The 20,574-nt window shown below is 43.8% G+C and overlaps 1 protein-coding gene across 8 annotated transcripts; it reads left to right on the top strand.

The window, feature by feature from the left end:
- The first annotated feature begins 624 nt into the window (after positions 1-624).
- On the top strand, positions 625-18,944 carry hnf1ba (HNF1 homeobox Ba). Of its 8 annotated transcripts, XM_085916156.1 has the most exons (14): positions 625-705; positions 876-906; positions 979-1,057; positions 2,017-2,079; positions 5,080-5,216; positions 7,874-8,223; positions 10,306-10,505; positions 10,860-11,139; positions 11,483-11,709; positions 15,300-15,454; positions 16,029-16,155; positions 16,224-16,406; positions 16,480-16,797; positions 17,868-18,944. In XM_085916156.1, the coding sequence occupies exons 6-14, from the start codon at positions 7,943-7,945 to the stop codon at positions 18,290-18,292; spliced, it is 2,196 nt and encodes a 731-aa protein (XP_085772282.1). In that variant the 5' UTR covers positions 625-705; positions 876-906; positions 979-1,057; positions 2,017-2,079; positions 5,080-5,216; positions 7,874-7,942; the 3' UTR covers positions 18,293-18,944. The 8 variants fall into 8 exon arrangements, with proteins under 8 accessions (XP_085772282.1, XP_085772283.1, XP_085772285.1 ...); XM_085916157.1 differs by having other exon boundaries at positions 701-906; XM_085916159.1 differs by lacking the exons at positions 625-705; positions 876-906; positions 979-1,057; positions 2,017-2,079; positions 5,080-5,216 and having other exon boundaries at positions 7,528-8,223; positions 16,480-16,595; positions 16,753-16,797; positions 17,868-18,030.
- The last annotated feature ends 1,630 nt before the right edge of the window (positions 18,945-20,574 follow it).

The following is a 20,574-nucleotide window of genomic DNA, read 5'->3' as shown; positions in this document are numbered from 1 at the left end:
AAGCAGCCAGTGTTGCGAAACCTCCCCCCCCCCCCAATAAGTCTTCCCCACCAGCCCGTAGCAACAAATGACACGCTGAGAAAAGCCACGGACACCAGAGCTAATGGCTCGTTTTTGAAAAATGCACGGGAAGGCCATTTTACGTTTTGGTGGTCATTTTAGGGTTTGATGGTAGTCTCTAGATAGTTTGTCTAATTGCTACCAAATTTTGTAAAATTGCAAGATGAAGTTTGGTTGACATGTCTATCATGAGTTGACCCACCCAAAAAAATTCAAGAATAGGCATGAAGTCAGCCATCTTGGCTTGAAATAGCCATTTATGAGTACATTTTGACAGATTTGTCTTCCTTCAAATTTCAACTTCTTATGAATGGGGTCCCACCTAATATTTTTATTTTTTTTTACTCTTCACTCAGGACTTTAGGGTGAAGTTTCCCTACCCTTGAGCTAAAACCAACAAGCAGCGCGATGCGATGGTGGGAACACAATCAAGGAGGCAAAGGTCAAACCGATGTTTTGCCAGCAAGCTTCAGTGGGATGTTTTTTTTTTTCCAAGAGGATGCCTCCCGAACTTGGGGGCTGAGGGGGGGGGGGGGGGGGGGGGCTTAATGTGCTGGTGTGCCACTCAGAGATGTGCATGTGAATTAATTTTCAGGATGAGCAGAGGAGCGTGGAAGCTGAGGGACAGAGTCCACTAGAGGAAAGGTACCAGGCCCAAGTTTTAGATGGGTGCTTCTTTTTCAGGCTATTTGCCGTGCCTTAGTTACTTTTCACTATTCAGGTTTTTGTCGTAGAATGTTGTCTAACTCGGACAAATATTCACTGCCCTTTTTCAAGCTTTATTTTTTTTTTGTCTGTTTGTGCTTCTTTTTCAGGCTTTTTGTGTGTCAACCTCAAACTGCGAAGGTGATTTCAAAACTTGTTAGCAGATCATGTCCTATTGTCATCCCTCACAATTGAACCGCTTCTCTTCCTCAGTTGTCGCCGGCTGGTCCATCATCACCTTCGTCGTCTCCACAAAAAAAAAAAATTCAACTTTGAGCCGCCGCCAATGTCGGTGAGTGTCGCCAAATGTCCGTTTAAAGAGTAACAGACGCTGGACCGCATCGCCGAGGTTAGAGAGGGAGAACGTGAGGACCACGTTGCTTTTACATGCCACACCGGGACGGGACGGGACAGACGTCGCGGTCCACCGAGTGTGAAGCCATCCGTCTTCTACTCGTGAAATAATAGATAACTCCGGCTTGCACATTAGGTGGCACCGGGCCAAAATTGGAATCCTTCTCGAGCTCACTTGAATAAACGCACTCCCCCCAAAAAAATAATAATGTTGATTTAAGAGGATTCAAGTCCATTTTGAACCCAAAACTTGTCCGACACGTGAACGTACGTCTTTATGATCATCCGATCATCCGAAATCTATTGACAATGACGACGGCGCGTGGAATCGATCCGCGTACGACAAAGAGGAAATGTGGCGAATCCTCGGCGGCCCGGGTTATATATTAACTGTCAACAGCGAACGAGAAAGACGGAAATCAAAAAACAAAGAGGCTAGGCTGCTACTTGAGATAACCCGCTACCGCGTCTTGTCACACCAATGGCTGACAGAAAGAATAATCTGCACGCGCTAAAGGTCGACGCGGCTACCGTCACATTTCTCTGCTTATTGGACATTTTATGGGACAAAATAAAAAGAGAGGTTTTGCTCGTAAATTTAAGCGGAGGCCATGAAATATGCCGGAGATTGCTTTCTACGCACACTACAAGTGGTCGTGAGAGAGGACCTAAAAAGAATCTGAGAAGAAACAGTCATTTAGAAAAACTGTTCCTAAATTTTGAGAAATATTGAATTTGCCAGCTGATTTAATTTGTCAATTAAAATCATTTTATTTATTTTTTTTGCTCTGTCAACATGACCTTCAGAGATTGATAGAAGACTCCAAAAATAAAATGCGCTTTAGCTCGGGTGCACTTTTCTTCGCCTGATCCAAGTTTTTTTTTTTTTTCTTTCAGATTATACTAACCGGGATCCAACCTATGAAACAAAACTTGAGTTGTGGTTAAAAGTGCAAGCAGGTATGATCCGGTATGAATATCCAATGTGGTTTGAAATGAAATTTGGCGCAAATTCTGAGCAATTGGATTTTTAGGACACCCCCCCACCCCCTGCTTCCTTCCTCATGCTTTTCGTGTTTTTCTTTGTGAGAAAAGTCATTAACTGCTCGACTTCCTCGACCGCTAAGCGTCGAAGTCGTAGAGCGGCTCATTAATGCGGTCGCATGCTCGCACGCCGTTAGCGCCACGTTAGCACCGCGCTAGCGAGCCGCCACACATGGAATGTTCTGGACAAACATTGCATTCTGAAGGACACTCACCATCTATATGACAACATTTGACTTGAACTTTTGTCATATTTTTCATCATATTATGAGACTTGAAATCTTCTCTTTGTTGAGTGTGAGAATGTTTCTACTGTTGGGCCCCATTTGATTTTTAAAACAAGGCAGACGTGCCACCTCATTTAATTAGATTATTAAAAAAGTCTGGAAAATATGTGAATAGTTTTTTTTTTTCAAAATGCAATATTCATATCAGTTATATTTTCATACATTTGGTTTTATTTCATATAGGTTCAGCAATAATTAATTCATTTTTTCCAATTCTATTGTGTATTACTAATTATTTCCTTTAAAATGTTAACTATTTGAGCCTACAGTATATATAAATATACAATGCATATTTACTAAGCCTGTATATGGTAAAAATGAATTAAACACATAAATATTGATAGTAAAACTGTGTACAATTACTATGACTAGTACCAGCACTATACTGCTGCTATTAATAATAATAATAATAATCCTAGAAAATAGATCAAATAAAATCAAATAATGGAACATGTCATTTTGTTCCTTTCGGTACACGAGGGGGCAGCAGTGAGTTCAGCAAAAGAGCCATCCAAAAGGCTACTAAGTTATAACAAAAGAAGACTGTGCCGTTTGTGTAGTCCCACTCCACTCGGACCAGCACACAACTATGCAAAGTCTGATCTTATGACAGCTTTACCATATGCATGCAAATGTTGAACCTCACAAATAGGTTACCTGGCAACACATTTGAATGCTACTTGCATCACTTTTTGGAAATCCCTCTTTTATTTGACCAGTTGGAAAAAAGTGACATGGTGTTATTATTGTATGAATCAATTATTTTTAAAAATGATGATAATTATAAAAAAAGTCTGGAACCAATGTATGTTTTTAGATGTTTTATTAATTGATTTCAATAATACTTTCCTATTTTCAATTTCATTCATTATTCCAAAAAATGATAAATTAGTCATTTTAGTTTTTACAAGTTTCAATGTATATTGTAAAGATGTTTTGAAAATAATTTTTTTCTATTTGCATATTTTACCTTTTGTGGGAACGAGAGCACACAAGTTGAAGCCCTCACAAAATTCAACCAGCGAAAATTACTACTACTAACTCTATCTTTGTAGTTAACCCTCTCTAGTTCTCAGTGGCTCAATTGTTAAACGTGACCCAGTTTCAATTCGAGGGCATGAACGCAGGTGTACCTAATGTCATGTCTCGCCATAGCAGTGCGTCTAGTCACAGTGAAACCAAAGCAGCGAAATGGCAGTGTGACAAAGTGCTTCTCGTTTCCATCCCTCAGTCAATATTGACCAGCCGCCAGCGCGCAAGAGAGAGTGACGAAGTTTGGGACGGCTGGGGGTCCTGGTGGGGGTTGTTGGTGCTAGCGTAGTCCTAGCCGTCATCAATTTAGCTTTGGCGGACAGAAAATGCTGTCCAGTCTATTCCAAATGACCTTTTGTACAGTAACTGTCAAAATCTTTTCGTTCCAGTAGTACAGTTGAGAGCAGGTTAACCTGGCGGCCATGTTGGCAGGGGCAACATTCCCATCAAAGGCAATGGAAAGCATTGACGTTAGCTTAGCATTGCCAGAGTCATGCAACTCAAGAGTCTACTTGTAAAATTGGTCGCTCGTTGTGTACACATCTCCTAAACATGCAATTTTGATTTTTATATAGTTAGCAGTTGTTCCTCTATGGTGTTCACACTTGACCTTGATTGTGACATTGCTCCCCCAAAAAAAACATCACCCCCTGAAAGCCTGCCATTTTGTTTTGAAGCTGCCATTTTAATGTTATTTTGGTCATTTCCACTGGTGCTTTAAAAAAAAAAAAAAAGGGAGCGATGATATGCTCTCAGGACATATATTTTTCAGTGTCATGACTCAGAATGTTCAAAGCTGCTACAATGGGACTCAATTTAAGAAAAGAAAAGAGCAGGAAATGCTCAATCCTTGGCTACACACACACATACACACACACACACACATACACACTTTGTGCAGAGCAAACACATCCGAGTGACTTTCAAGTCTTGGGCTTGATTCCTATCTACACACACACACACACACACAGTTTGCTGTGTTGACAGAGCGCACACGTCGCAGCCCACGAGATTGGTCGCCTCGGGCCTCAGCGTAGCCAAAGATCACCGGCGGGTCATGTTTAGGAATCGGGAGGGGCATTTGGATGCCAACCTCCTCCATCACTTTCCTCCAAAGAATACAAATTCTCTCGTATGAGTGGCAGTTACAAATCAAAATGGTGGACTTGCTGTGTCTTTTCAGGTGTGAGTTCTTCCGACTTTTTTTTTAGGTCGAGTCATGAACGACATGTCTACCACATTTCATGTTGCAAAATCTGACTTGATTTTTTTTTTTTGTTCTTCTTGGAAAGGGCATTTAATTGATTTGCCTGTTACTCTACATCACTGGCATAAATAGCTGAACATAAATGATCATTTATTTTGGAATTCAATCACTTCTCTTGACCCAATCTCATGATTGGTGGAGGCAACCTGGTGATTCAATCTCGTGAGCTTGTCCGGGATCAAAGTTGGCTGCCAGTGTCGGAAGACCGTGATGCAATCACGGCGCTTTTATAACATTACAAAATGTCCGCCGCATGATTTGCATGATTAATTGGGTTTTTGTGCGATTGGGTCTTATCTTCGACTTTTATGAGGCGTTCTCTCCTTGCAGGAATCTGTTCCCTGGCCGCCACTCCCTCTTGTGTGGCTGAGTGAGTGGACAAAAGCCATCGAAACAGAAACTTTCTTTGATTCCTGGAGGGCAAGAAAGGAGAAAAAAGAAATCTGTTCAAGTTGGATGATTAAAAGGTAAAAAGTCCACTCATACAAACAAATGTTTCCATGAGCAATGTCAATAAAGTTTTTTTCAAGAATTTAGGACAATATCAAAAAATAGCTCTCATTTAGAGCCATAAATGCTTAATGCTAAATACAAATTTAAGATAAATATTTTTTTACAGCTATATTAAATGCACATTTATTGATGATACAAACCTCCCTAACGGAACATTTTAATTCTATGATGTGCTCCGACAGTTGAGGATTGATCAATTCCCAACGGGAGGGCCAAGGTGGTGGTAGTGCGAGGCGGGGGGGGGTGTTCAGAGAGTTCAGGTTGAGGCTAAGGTCCGACTCACTGTGCGGAACGCTGCATGGCCGCTGCTTCCTGAATCTCACGCACACGCGATGTAGCCCTTGCCCTTTGGAGCTGGCTAACGCTCGCAATGTTCCGCTTCTTGCACCCACGCGGCACAGACGGACAGAAAAAAAGCTTGCAAGAGGTTATTGGAACGTGTCCATGCCACCCGATTGCCTTTATTCTGACATTTACAGTAAATCCTGACAAAATACAAGCTTCATTTTGGAGATTGATTCCCGAGACCTTTTTTTTTTTTTATTAGTCTTTTCGTGAGCCTTTTTTTGTGGGTGAAATTTCTTGTTGCTAACGTACGTCAAGCTGGCTACAGGTGATGCACTTTAAGAAAAAAATAACCCAAAAAAATGAGATACTGAGCCAAGTTTGCAATATTGAATATGAAAACGAGTCGATCGACTGGTCTCAAAAAAAAATAAAAAAAAGAACATTTGAGGTAAACAGGTGAGCGTGTGGTGAGCATTGGATGTTCTGAGACTCGCTCCAGTGCGCAGGTCGCTTTCGCAACAGGGCGGGATGCTCCTCTGTGTACTGGATCAACTTTTTCCAGATTTTTGTTATTATTTGCTGTTAATGGTTGATGGATTTTTACATTATGGAGACTTGAGAAAGTGTGTGTGTGTCTGTGCCTGTGTGTGTGTGTGTTTCTTTCACCTGTGTGTGTTATCCTAAGGGGGGGGGGGGGCGTCTGTGTTTCTTGGCTTCCTTCTGTCTGACCTCCTGGCCTCTGAGTCATGCTTAAAACACAAAATGTTACATTCAATACAATTTCATATACGCTCAACATGTATCATAAATTTTCCCTTTACAAAAAGAAAATATTACAATCTCAGCTTCTTCTTTTTTTGCATTTAATTGCACTGCATCTCTTCCAGTCGAACTCAGTGCTGCCCAGCGTGTTGTGGCACAAAGTGGTACTACACCAAATGTGCGAAATTCTACATTTTGACTTGCTTTTACACAGTAAATGGAGAAATGGAATTGACAATAAAATAGCGCGATCTAGCAAGGGTTGATTTTTGTCGTTCTTAACGGCGGAGCAAAGGGCGGCTCAGGTGTGCGTCTGCAATTTTAGATTACAACAACAACAATAGCGGCAGATAAGAGAACATGCCGTTAGGTCTTTGAAGGTGCAGAAGAATACAATGGATTTTTTTTTTTTTGCAGCCACCATCGACATCACGGCCCATTTATCACCTGATGTTTACGTGTAAGGTGGCAAATTTAGCAGATAATTCACAACAAAGCATCCACGCAGTATTACTAATGATCAACCGTATTGATACTACATCCAGCCAGTACTTAGTTAATCTGCAGTTGTGGGATGTAACGTCTTTCCAGTATGTTTGTCATGCAAACAAAAATAATATGGGTAGAAAGAGCAAGACAAATGCTTGTTTCCGTAGCAACTGCTGCTTGCATTTTTATTGACCCAAATCTGACCTGTTGTGATCATTGATAGCAATTAAAACAAAAAACTAAATGTCGTTCTGTCACCCTAAAATTGGGTCACTGTTCCTAAAGTGACCCAAAAAAATATCATAATGTATGTAAATAATTATAATTAAATGTGAACAATTTCATGTCGAAAGTATAAACATTTCAAAAAATGAAATTAATTAGAAATAGAAAATAAAAATGACGTTTCATTAGAAATGACAAAAATACTTGTTAAATGGCAAAAGTGTAATGCAAGAAAAATATTCATTCTTCATTTGGACACATTTATAAAAGTTCCGATATATTTGGAGATTATCAGCATTTGATAGCAGCAAGATTCCGATTGATTGTGACTCTTCAGATGGTGCCGAAGAGAGGAGAGGAGCTCCTTGCATGCGCACGGAGCTTGCTGGCAAAATGTGCCGCTGCATGCTCTCTCTTTTTTATGACTCACAATAAGCCGTCCAAAGTCCAGCAAAGTCGCCTTTCTGATAAGCGGAACCAATAAAAGCTGCGGCAGCCTGGCAGTGTAAACACCTATGGCCCGGAGAGGGCCTCCACCTCCTCCCTATTCTTTTTTTTTTCTTCTACTTCTTACCTTCCTCGTCTTCATCTTCTTCTTCTTTTACTTCTTGAGTTGCATTTACATATTAAGGCCCCCCATCAGCCGGCCCCCTCATTAGCATCTTTTATATCCCTGGAGCAAGGCGGCAGCATCCATGGCAAAGTAGATCCATCCTCCTCGCCCTAGAACAGGTGTCAGCTGGAGCGAAGAGCCCGAACGGAACTTATACACTTCTTTTTTTTTTTTTTTTCCATTTTTTTTTTTTTGATGTTCTCCAACATGGTGTCCAAATTGACGTCCCTGCAGCACGAGCTCCTGAGCGCACTGCTGGATTCAGGGCTCACCAGGGAGGTCCTGATCCAGGCGCTGGACGACATGGACCCTAACCCGGCCGGGGGCTTCGGGGTGAAGCTGGAGAGGTTGCAATCGCCGCTCTCCCCGCGCCACAAAAACAACACCAACGGCGAGTCATGCGACGCCAAGCCGGTGTTCCACACACTGACCAACGGCCACGGGAAAGCGGCCACCAAGCTGTCCGGCGACGAGGGCTCGGAGGACGGCGACGACTACGACACGCCGCCCATCCTCAAGGAGCTGCAATCCCTCAACACCGAGGAGGCCGCCGAGCAGCGCGCCGAGGTCGACCGCATGTTGGCGTGAGTCATTCGGCACTTTTCTACGTTCACTTCATTATTGTTGTCATTTTGGGGGAAGAAAAAAAAAAAGTCACGAAAATGGCCGAACATGGCTCCGAGCAATCCCGCACTATATATATAGAGTAATCTGTTTAACTTTAGGAATGGTTTCAAAAGTGATAAGATTATCTAGGTCACGCTCCCGCAGTACACAAACTGGACACGTCATTTCAACAATATTCATTTTCAACATGAATAAAAACAGTTTATCATTTCCATCCTGCAATGATAAAAAAAAAGAACAGACCGTTAGAAAAAAATAAAGAGACCCAGTACTACTATTTTATGCTATTACCACTAATACTTCTACTAAATAATAATAATAAACTAATCATTATTTCAACGACATTTCTCGAGCGTAACAAAATAGAAGTTGAAGACAGTATTAAGAAAAAATGTGGAAAAAAATATATCGGCCTACAGTAATAATAAAACTACTACTATTACGACTACTATTATCCATACAACTGCTACACTAAATAAATAAATACTAATACTAATAAGATAATAAGAATATTTTCTATACTTTCGGCCTCGCAAGGTTAAAAAGGGAAGTTGAAGGTGAAGCGTTAGGTAACGGTAACCTAAACATGGTCTACTACTACTACGACTAAAAATAATAATACTAAAATGGCAATTTCAACTTTCCACCATTTAATAATAATAGAAAAGTCAAATGGGAAGCGTTTTAAAAAAAAACCGCTCATTTTACTACTTCGACTAGACACATAACGAAATAATAATGTATACTTACCACCTCGAAGCGATAACGAATTAAGAAGTGTTATAAAAAGGTGAACAGTAACAATATTATTAATAATTATTTAGAATGAAAATTAAACGGATTTTTCCGCGATTGTGGCGTTGCCGAAAGAGAAAATTATCCGAGCAGCACCAACGGCAGCAAGTCAAAACCACGTGGAGCCTGCGAGCGAGCGAGCGCGTGGACTTCTTATTAATTTTATTCTATAAATCATCAACTGGAAGATACACAGTGTTGCGATTAGGCTTCAATGGGAATCGGGTTATTCATTGTCAAAAAAAGTTATATACTAACATCTCACACTTCCACACGCGGGGCTTCACATTCTCAAAACAAACACAAGCACGCGTGTTGTTTTTTTCGTTCTTAACGGAGTTAAAAATTGCCTTACAAATGACATAATGACTTGTTTATTCAATTCATTAGATTGCTTTAGTTCGGCGATTCTTTCTGAATCTTGAAATGTTTGTAATGAGAATTTGCTGATTCACAAAATGGCTGCCAATATTCCGTGAAAAATCTTTATCATAACAGTATTTATTCGTGTAGTTGCTATTTGACGTATTTCAAACGACAATTAGCCAACGCGACGCATTTTTGTCAACATTTTAAAGCATATTTCTGACGGAGTAATGGCGAAATTTCAGGTGTTTTCCAATCCAATGCTGTTCTGTAAAGTTCAAAGTTTTCCATGCAGCACTTAAACGCACCTTTTGAAAATATTTACAGCAGCCTATTCAAGTTGCTGTGATAGAATGGCCTCACCCCCCCAAGTTATATAGCTGCTACAAACAGGTCACGGGGACGTTGTGATCTTAGTAATAAAAACTATGGATACAAAAAGTGGATTCTGATACACAGCCGTGCAAACATTTCTGATTGGTCCATTTTCCGGGGTGGGGAGGATGGTTGAGGTTATGTAGGTCACTGTTTCTCAAACTTTTTCCACAAAATTTCCCCCAATCAAAAGAGATGACAATATTTTTCAATTTTGTCTTCATTAATTGGCTAATTAATCATGACCAGGCTAAAAAACTTTTTTTCAGGCTCTAGTAATGAAGTTAAAAGTTAAATACAACTAAACTGTACTTGAGCCGAGATGAGTATTCCTACCACTAGAGGGCATCACCACAACACCAGTGGTACTCATACCACACTTTGACAGTGATTTGTTTCGAATAATTCTTTGCCAAAAAATGGAAACTAGTCACAAAGTGTAGTGTGACGTTTTTGTGTTGCTGAGTTGAACTTTTTTTTTTTTTTTTTATATATATATATAGGGAGGATCCATGGCGCGCCGCCCGTATGATCAAAGGTTACATGCAGCAGCACAACATTCCACAACGCGAAGTGGTGGACATCACAGGCCTCAATCAGTCGCACCTCTCACAGCACCTGAACAAGGGCACGCCCATGAAGACCCAGAAGCGCGCCGCCCTCTACACTTGGTACGTGCGCAAGCAGCGGGAGATCCTCAGACGTAAGTCACCAGACGAAAGAAAAAAAAATTCGCCCGCATGGCACTGGCACATGTGAGCTTGACCCAAGACTTTTGCACAGCAGGGGTGGGCAACCTTTGCCCACAATTGTTGATTGCTAATATGATATATTATCATATTTTGCACCAAATTTGGTTACACGTGTTCATCATGACAGAATGCCCCCATCGGCACCCACCGGCCTCCTAGGTCAAAGGTTAACCAGCCCTGCTCGAGTGTGTTGTCACATGCCATTGGATTGTCTTGGAGTGTTTCTTGAGTGTCTTGACAAACATTGCGCAAAGCCATCGGGGCCATCATAACAAGTGCATGTGTGCTTCTTCTTATTTCCACAGAGTTCAACCAGGCTGTGCAAGGTTCTGGCAGCAATATGACAGACAAAGGCAATCAGGATCCGGTGTTTTTTTTCCCAGAGTTCAACCCGTCCGGTCAGGGTATGGGTCAGCCCGGCGGCGGCGGCGGAGACGACACCGGCGGCGAGCCCTCCTCCAAGAAAATGAGACGTAATCGTTTCAAATGGGGGCCCGCCTCGCAACAGATCCTCTACCAAGCCTACGAGAGGCAAAAGAACCCCAGCAAGGAGGAGAGGGAGGCGCTGGTAGAGGAGTGCAACAGGTAGGTCCACTTCCTCGTACGTTATTGGAGTAGCTGAATTCAATTCAGCCCCATAAGACTAGATTCCCTTAGCTTAGATTCACGAGTTGAGGAAAGTTCCTCTGGAAATGTCCCAAAGGTCTTTTCGGGCATGGACTTTTTTTGTGGGTCAAACTGGAATGAGAAAACAAAACAAATTCTGCAATAGCGGTGCAAGATAATGGGCTGCCCCTATAGGTCAAAAGTGGAACTACAGCTTGATTTAAAACAGTGGTACCTCCACTCCAGTTCTCATAGGTGACCGCCGTTACGTACGATATACCAAAATTCGGAGCCATCCTAATCATCGTGGATATTCCCCTAGAGCCGAGTGCCTCCAGAGGGGGGTGTCGCCATCCAAAGCTCAAGGTCTGGGCTCCAACCTGGTGACGGAGGTACGCGTGTACAACTGGTTCGCCAATCGACGCAAGGAAGAAGCGTTCAGGCAGAAGCTAGCCATGGACGCCTACAGCACGCCGACCACGCACAGCATCAACCCGCTGCTGTCCCACGGCTCACCTCATCACCCGCAGACCAGCGCTTCACCTCCAAGTAAGATCATTTGTGGAATTCCTCACTTTGTTTTCCTGGGGTCCCATCACACCTTGTTGCTAGGCAGAATTTGTTAACATTTATATTGATCCATATGAACATCAATGTGTTTATTTATTGATATATGTGCAAAATAATGTTTCATTAATTGTGCAGGTATTAAAATACCAATTAATAAATGAAAGGAAACAAAAGAATATCATCAATAAGGAATGGTCAAATCAAGTTGTTAAAAAAAAACCGAATGGTCGCAAGCAGGTCGGAGAGCTGTTGTTTGACGAGGCCGCACGCGTTGATGCGATTACGGAGCGAGAGAAAGACAGACCAGTGATCAATGAGCACCAGTGAGTGGTGCTGAGCAAATGCCATTGTCATTCGGATCTCTGACAACACACTGAGAACAATCCGCATTGTACCTGCAATCTCCACTCCAAAGTCAGCGCGCCGACCGGGCACAGAGGACACAAAGGCCGGCCGTCCTCGGGGTCGGCACGGGGTCAGCGGGCCGGTTTCGGGGAGGGGCGGGCGGGCCGGTTGGCGGCGCTGCCACTTCCGCGTCGAGTCGCGAGGAAAGGCGCTCACCGTACCGGCCCGTGACCATTTCACCCCGACGCCGGTGTTTGCCTTGCGAGTGATTGCTGTTGACAAAGTCTACCTGGCGTGTATACGACATAACAACAAAGCTGTTAGCTTTATCCGCCGCGCCATCACTCAGCCTCCATAAAAGTGGCGGCCAGCGACCTATTGTGTCCGCTCGTGTCCGAACACGAGGGAAAACAAACTGTTTGCCTTGGCTTTGCTCTTTTACCTTTTTTGATAAACCGGTCGCTCGGCCGTCTATTTACCTTCTTTTCACCTTGTCGGGAAGAAAAATAACAAGTTTTTCACCCGAATCGATTTTCGATCGTCATCAAATCGATCTCAAATAAAATGCTAATTATGTGCGCCGTTGGATGAACATGTGCAACCCTGTCATAGTAAAATTGATACATCACAATCATCTTGCTAACTGAATCTTGTCGCTAAGGTATCAATGCTAACATTAGCCCAAAAATATCCACCCTGTCAGCAAACTCACATATTTTACTCATATTTCTACGTGCTAAAATAGAGGGAGGGGCTAATTGTCGCTATTGACTTCCGGATCGATGTCCATCTTGGGTTGTTGTGGTCGCCGGGCTCACCTGACCAGGCGTTGACCTCCACGTCGGGCCTGGCTCTCAGCTGGCCGCTTACAAGGTGTCCTGCTGGCATCCCTCCCGACGGCATCAGCTGTTTTTCAGTGTCGGGCCATAATGTCCCGGCGGGGTGTCTCATTGCGTTGCTGGGGCACGGCCTGTATTATGCGAGCTTAATGGACAATTAAAATCCTCCGCTACTACATCTCCCAGGCCTTTGATAAGGAGCTCCTGGGACTATACCCTTCCTCGGCGGGGAACCCCATTGTCTGCTGTATTAGATGACTGCAAACTAGGTTCATTTATCTCTGCTGGTTCCTCAAGGAGTGGGGGGTCACATTTTACACCCACCCCCCCCCAACTCCCTTTTTTTTTTTTACCTTTATGGGCTGCAGAGGCTGGTTGCAGACTTGGAAGCAGCAGGAGCTGTCCACTGGGGTATTGGCTCTTTTTGGGTCGGATAGGACTGATGAGCCCCCTAGAAGAGGGGTGAGAGATGCCCACCCCCCCCCTCTCCCCTTTTCTTTGCCGCACCTTCACTCACGCCCGAGAGTTCATCAATGGGTCGGATCAAAGAATTGTCCTCTCGCTTCGGCCATTTGCAGCGGTCCTTCAAAGATGTTCTGGCCAGAGAGATTTCGGACCAACACTGACTCATTTTACTTCATCCCGCCCAGTTCTGAGTTAACCCAACAAGCAGTATTTCATTGTGATGCTAAGACAACACAACACGAGGACTATTAAGCGTCCAAACGTCAAATCAAAAGACAAAGCGCTCGTTTAACCGCGATTCATTGCCGTCCTCCGGTTTGTCCGATTTCATATTGTCTGAGCGGACATTACTGGAGGGCCCCCGCAAACCTCGGCCGGGGCCTTGTAAACACGACGGCGGGACAATAAAGCACTCCATCGGACCGCTGACCCCCGCTCGGCACACAATGGAAGGGCCGCTCATAAAAGGGCAGTTATCTTGGTCCTCTTCAAGTATCAGGAGGCCATTCAGGCCCGCTTTGTTCGGAGCCGCTCATAACTCCAAATGCTTGAGAGACACATTCTGCTAAATATACTTGAGCCGGCCTGTAGATGATGGACTCCCTGGGTCTTCTTCCAGGACTTCCCTTTTCTCAATGGCGCCTTGTCCTCCAGTTAGCCTGAGGTGGTCCGCTGATGGCGTGCTGACTCATTTGGATTCAAGAAAAGTGTAATTGCGGGTGTGGGGAAATCATTTGCTGTATTTATTTTCTGTCCAGTGATGCCAATAAGCAGGCCGTGAATATTTACGTCAGGATTAAAAACGTTAGCAATCCCCCCCCCCTTCCCCATTTAGTATTTGGTTGCTAAGTTGTGGGCAAATGAAGTGAAGTGACCATATTTGTGTAGATTCACACCTCACCGTCAACCCCTAAAAACAAGACTGATGACTTAATTAAGCTCAGTCAACACAATTAGCAACGAGTGCAGCGTTGGGCAAACATTGCTAGCTGCACGCTAAATGCATCTGGACCCCCCCCCCCCCCTCCCCCCTTCAACGCCATACTGTACATCATAAACTGAATTCAATACTTCGGAATCAGAGGTGGTGAAATTACTCACAGTCGTATGTAGGAAAAGAACTCATTCGACTCGTCTACTTTGGTAAAGGAAAAAAAAAAGTTGGTACTAGTGTGTAAAGTTGGGCGTTCCGCTGTCACGCCTGGGTCATGGACAGAGGAAGATGGAGCGCAAACAGTCGGTGTGTGTGTGTGTGTGTGTGTGTGTGTGTGTGTGTGTGTGTGTGTGTGTGGATAAGAATGTGTTTGACATTGCTTGTAATTGTGTAATGTTGACTCTGTTGATATCACAGCCCAGGGGGCCTTGCATCGTCAAACAGTCGACTGTCAGTCAGCGTTGCCGCCTAGCATTCCACCGCATTAGCTTAGCCCTAGCTTAGCTTACGGCCCGGCGGTGAGGAGGAGCGCATGTCGTCACGCCGGACGGACGGCCTTGGCCGAAACGAGTTAGATAGCAGGGGACCGGGGCAACGGGGGCATTGTGTTTGTTTGCTCTGTCGGACGAAAGCCCGTATCTCGCTCAGCGCTAGAACGTCGGCGAGTGTTTGCGCACGGCCTTAATGTTGATTTATTTTCGTCAGAGTTCGTTCAAGGTCGCAAACGGTCGTAAAGACATTCACCAGACTGTTTGTCAACAGTTTTTCTTGTCACAAAGAAACTTCCGACATGTTTCAAAAACACTTTATATAAATCTGATCTAAATTAGCAGTGACATTAGCGAGTTAGCTAACACATAACAATAATGTTTGTTGTTCAATTCCATAGCTTCCTCCAAACTTTTTTTTTTTTTGAAGGAACGTTTTCTGTTGTTTAATCTAAGAAAGCTCCACATAACTTGATGTATGTTTTATTTGTATTTTAGTGCGCTACAGCCAAGGCCCTGGCGAGGTGACGTCGTCCACTAGCATTAGCCACCACCTTAGCAGCGGCCTGGCTACCAGCCAGTCGGTGCTCCAGCAGGTGTCTCCGGGGGGATTGGACCCCAGCCACAGTCTGCTGTCACCCGACGCCAAGATGGTGAGTGAGCGCACCTCTGACATGGCGGCCCCCAGATTAGATAAGAAGCCACTCCGTGTTTTAGCACAATTAGCACATTATACTGCCATGTCGGTCCCTCTGCGGACAAAGAAACGTTTCTGTCCTCATCGATTAAACGCCACTCCGACAGATAAATGACGCATGCGTTTATGTTTTTTTTTTTTTTCTTTGTCGGTTCTTCACTGTGCCTTGTCCAAATATTTACTTTGTGCTCAAAAAGATGCAACACAGCTTTCAACAACACAAGTGGACATTTGAAATCACACGTACAAATATGCCAGAATAACAAAAAAAACGTCTGCAGATATTTTCTTCCTAAAGATTTTTAAAGCCACCCTTTTTGTTTCTTATCACTGTTTGAGTTTGATAATGTGTGTGTTGTTGCCCAAGCATACATACACGCCCTTTCGTAAAAGAATTTGAACTTGAAGTCAGTGGACACAACATTAGGGACAGCACACAGTATTTATAATTTTTTTTTCTTTTTTTTTAAATCTCCTTTTGTGTTGCAACAGTGCAAAGTAGAAGTTCTAATGGTCCATTCTGCTTTCAGATTTCAGGTTCAGGCGGCGGCCTACCTCCAGTGAGCACGCTGACCAACATCCACAGTTCCCATCACAGCCATCAGCAGACGCAAAACCTCATCATGCCGCTTTCTGGAGTCATGGCCATCGCTCAAAGTAGGCCCAAATTAGAGGTCACAATTTCCAAAAGCACCTTGACTCCAACGCCAAACGTTTGTCTTCAGGTTTGAACACGTCGCAGTCTCAGTCGGTGCCGGTGATCAACAGCGTGGCGGGCAGCCTGGCGGCCCTTCAGCCCGTTCAGTTCTCGCAGCAGCTTCACAGTCCTCACCAGCAGAGCCTCATGCAGCTGTCGCCCAATCACATGAGCCAGCAGCCGTTCATGGCCGCCGTCACGCATTCGCACAGTCAGTAACCACTTATGATATTTATTTTCCCCATTCATTCTAAATGAATTATTTTTTTTTTATTTCCCGACAGTGTACTCGCACAAGCAGGAGCCGCCGCAATATTCACACCCGTCGCGCTTCCCGTCGGCCATGGTGGTGACGGACGCCAACAGCATCGGTACACTCAGCATGTCGGCCAGCAAAACGGTCAGTCTCGGCGACGAAAAACGTGCGCTTCATTTCAATCATAGACATATTTTTTTACTGATCGTCAAAGTTTGCCTTAATGATCATCTTCTTGACACAACACACACACACACAGTGTTTTCATCTGATGACTTGTTGACTTCCTGTCACACATTAGGATGCTCCGGTAAACAAGATGGTGCAACTCGGGGGTCTTTCCTGGGTAAATACTTTGTTTTATTAGTCAATTAAATGCACACACACACAAACACACACAAATCTACTCCTCCATCCTTCCATTTCCTGTCCAATGTGCGTCCCGTTCCTTGGAGCTGAACGCACGTTGATTGATGGCGTGAGGAAATGAGGCTCCTAATCCAGCTTGGTGTCATGCTACAGTAGATGGCGAGGAGCACAAGTGGGGGGGGCGGAGTCACTTGAGTGCGACACATTTTCCAAACACATCGGAAGCATCGAAAAAATAGTGTCAAGTCGTAAATAGAAAAACTAGAAGGCTCTGAAGTTTGTTTTTCACTGCACCTCTTCTTCCCCTTTCCGCCCGTGGCCTGAAACGTCGTCGGTGCGTTCACACGCTTAATTTCCCACGCTGAGCGAGGCCCAACGCTGATGGCTCCACACGGCGTGACAGATGGGAAGGGAGGGAGGGAGGGAAGGAGGGTAAAGGAAAGCAAGCTTCACCTCACTGCTTATCATGCATCCTATCCAAAATATCCAAAAGCGAGTCAGGTGGGATTTGAAGAAAACAAAATTGGGCTGTCATTAAAAAAATAAATAAACATGATATAGTTTAGTATCGATATATACGCTTATGCAAATGAGGGCATGTGGATTTACCTGTCGTGAAAATATTCGAGGTTTCAATCAAGTACTTTTTTTACTTTTAACTGGTGGGCCCTCCCAGGTCTTTCCTTATCAGGGCTTTCTTTATCCAGGCCCGCCCTGTTCTCATGAGCTTTTTTTTTTTTTTCTTCTTCTTTTTAACAACACTCTCTGTTTACCCACAAAGCTTCCATTATTGCACCTGACGCTGACAACTCTGCCCTGCGGGTCAGCTTGTTATCATCTGTTTGCGCCGCCAGTCGGGTCCAAATAAATTCCACAAACAGACTCTTTCTATTTGGTCAGGTGTGTGCTAAAAGTACCTAAACGTACAGATGTAGTTTGAATCCAGGTTCCGGCCATGTTTGTTTCCATGATGGGGATGATAATCGGGAGCCATTTTGTTCCCCTGAGCCAACTTTTGATCTCATGTCTGCTGTTTTTCTTCCACAGTGTCCTCTTCAAGCGTGGTGAGAGCGTGTCCACCTAAGCTCCCCGCTGCCCGGCAACCCCAGTGCATTTTTTCCCCTCTTTTTTTTTTTTTTTCCACACTACCCGCTTGCCCGTCACCTTGGCGACGGATGACGAATCGGGCAGGGGGGGGGGGGGGAAGCAACCGAAAGGTTGTGACGACCGGGTGGCAGAACGGACCAGAGCGTGGACCACAGTGCCTGCCAGGCGACGATCAGGGCTTAAAAATGGCAAAACCTTTTCGCTGTGACGTCACACCTACTTTCGGATGGCAGAAGATGGAACTATTAGCGAGATGGAGGGACATAAATTTGAAGAAAAGAGGAAATGGCTTCAATCCTAATTTTTTTTGCCTTCTTCTCAAATGTGATTTTATAAGGTATATTTTCCACAGACATCAGCAATAATGCATTTTGTTGTTCTGAAATAATGATCATGGCCCGTTAGTGACCGATAAAATAAATAGAATATGATTATTAAGAAAACAGATATTAGTCCTACATATTTAAAGGCTGGCCTATTCTATTCACTTTCTCTCTGTGATGCGCGTGCACTTATGGCCCTCAACGAGGCACTCTAAGCCAACCAGGAGCTCAGGATTTTAGATACCACGGAGGGGCCAACTTTTCATTTTCGTGGTTCTTTTTGGCGACTGGTGCTGTTAACGTTAAACCCAAGAAAATATTTTATACATATCTACGAGAAGACGTCTCGCTTCTGGTTATGTCGGTTTTTAGTTCAGGTCATCGAACTTTCTGCCACCCGGAAGTAACCTTGGCGCCTGTTGTTTACAAACATTCTGAAAAGGTCCATTCACTTGCCGAGCCCACTTTTTCTTTTTTTTTTTTTTTTAAATTCCAAGTGACGGCACAAGGAAAACAAATCACGCCTTTGGACTGCGCGACAATCCCGACCCGATGCTTGTTGATCCGGCGTATTATCGCCACCACAAAGTCTTCCTGTTTGGAGCTCACTTGTGTGTGTGTGTGTGTGTGTGTGTGTGTGTGTGTGTGTGAGTGTGTGTGTGTGTACATACTGTGATTTCTGTTTGTTGACAATCTTCAAAGGACTATGCAAAGATTCAAAGCAGGAAGATGAGAAAATTTAATATATACAGTACATCTACTGTATGCACTATGTGAGTGACAGCACCAACAACTTGCACAAGCGTCTGGGTTTTTGTTTTTTTGTTTTTTTTTCGCTTAACGCTGCCTGCAGGAAGAAGGAAAAAGGCCAAAGGAGACAAGAATTTTCTCCTCATCACCCATGTTGTGATATAAATATTGTTGATGATAAACTTGGACCCCCACCACTAGGTTGAGAAACGACCACTCCTTTCATTTTGTGACAGCAGCTCACTGGAATTCAAGGGTGGGGGAGGAGGAAGGGGAGGGGGGGGGGGGTCCCGACACCCAACAGTATTAGACATTCCCATGGAAACATTAGGTCATGATGTTGGTAGCGCTTTGACGCTTTCTTGACTGTTATGAGGTGCATGTGCTCAGTGCCGTCCGATCCAGGGGACGCTCACTCATACCCACATTGTGCGTTTGTATGCGTGCGTGTGATTTTATTCGACTCTTAATGTATTATTTTTGTATAAAATTAAAATCAATCCTAAATCATTATTTATATGTGCTGAGGCAATGTTGATATTTTGAGTAAAGGTTTTTCAAAGTGAACATTAATGGGTCCTTGTCGTTATTTTGCTTGACACGGATTTTCTTTTTTTTTTTATGGTTTGATTTCAATTTAATGCTTTAGAAATTATTTTCTTTTTATTTATTTTATTATCTTTTTGATTTTCATTGTTTTTTTATTTTGCATGTATTATTTTTTATAATATAGTGTTTTCATTGACATATATTTTTTGTTTGAGTTTTTGATGGAATGTTCATGCATTTTCTTTCCAAGCAAAATGGCAGACTTGCTGTGTTTTTTTTCCAAATATCCCTTGACAAGTATGGAGAGTGGGCAGCTAAATCTGATGACTCGCCATAAAGTCTTCAGTTGGGGTTGAAGTTATCACTGGTGCAGTGTGACGCCCCCCCCCCCCCCCCCCCCTGTCCCAAGTATCTCCACACAGCATGTCCTTGTATCCCCGTTGTGACCTGCAGCCTGGCATCCCACAGGGCTCAGTCTTGTAATCCCCTGATGTTGCTCAATTTGCTTTTCAATGAGGCCTTTGATTTTCACACCCAGGAATCCTGCAAAGATCTGAGCAGGCCCTTTTTTTCTTTTTTTTTTTGTAACCTTTTTCTCCTGTCAGCTACAAAGGGGCTGTGCACGCATCTGTTAGGAAAAGCTCTCATCAGCACAACTCATGTAGCTTAAATGCTAACTGACTTTAGCTTCTGTCCTGATTTATGCCAATAACAATGAATGACAACACTTCATTTAGCAACAATCCATCAGCTAGGACCTAGCTAGCTAGCTAGCTAGATACTTATAGAGATGTAAACAAATGATAATCTGGCAAAAAGAGTATCGTCGACAACACTGTAGGTGGCGCTGCAAAGCGTTACCATGACGACCGCTCTCATCTCCATGACTGTGCTGGCATCATTATGAATCAGCACAACAGCAGCAACAAGAAAAGAGGAGGCGTGATGATGGAAGAGCTCCGTGTCGTGCGCAAGTGTTAACGCGTCAAAGATGAGTCTCGGGGTCGCAGCGGTGACCAATTAGC

The sequence above is a fragment of the Syngnathus leptorhynchus genome, chromosome 7, assembly GCF_054491065.1.
Source record: "Syngnathus leptorhynchus isolate UIUO chromosome 7, UIUO_Slep, whole genome shotgun sequence".
Classification (NCBI taxonomy): domain Eukaryota; kingdom Metazoa; phylum Chordata; class Actinopteri; order Syngnathiformes; family Syngnathidae; genus Syngnathus; species Syngnathus leptorhynchus.
Note: the sequence above shows the minus strand (reverse complement) of the source record. Positions and strands in the feature narration are given on the sequence as shown.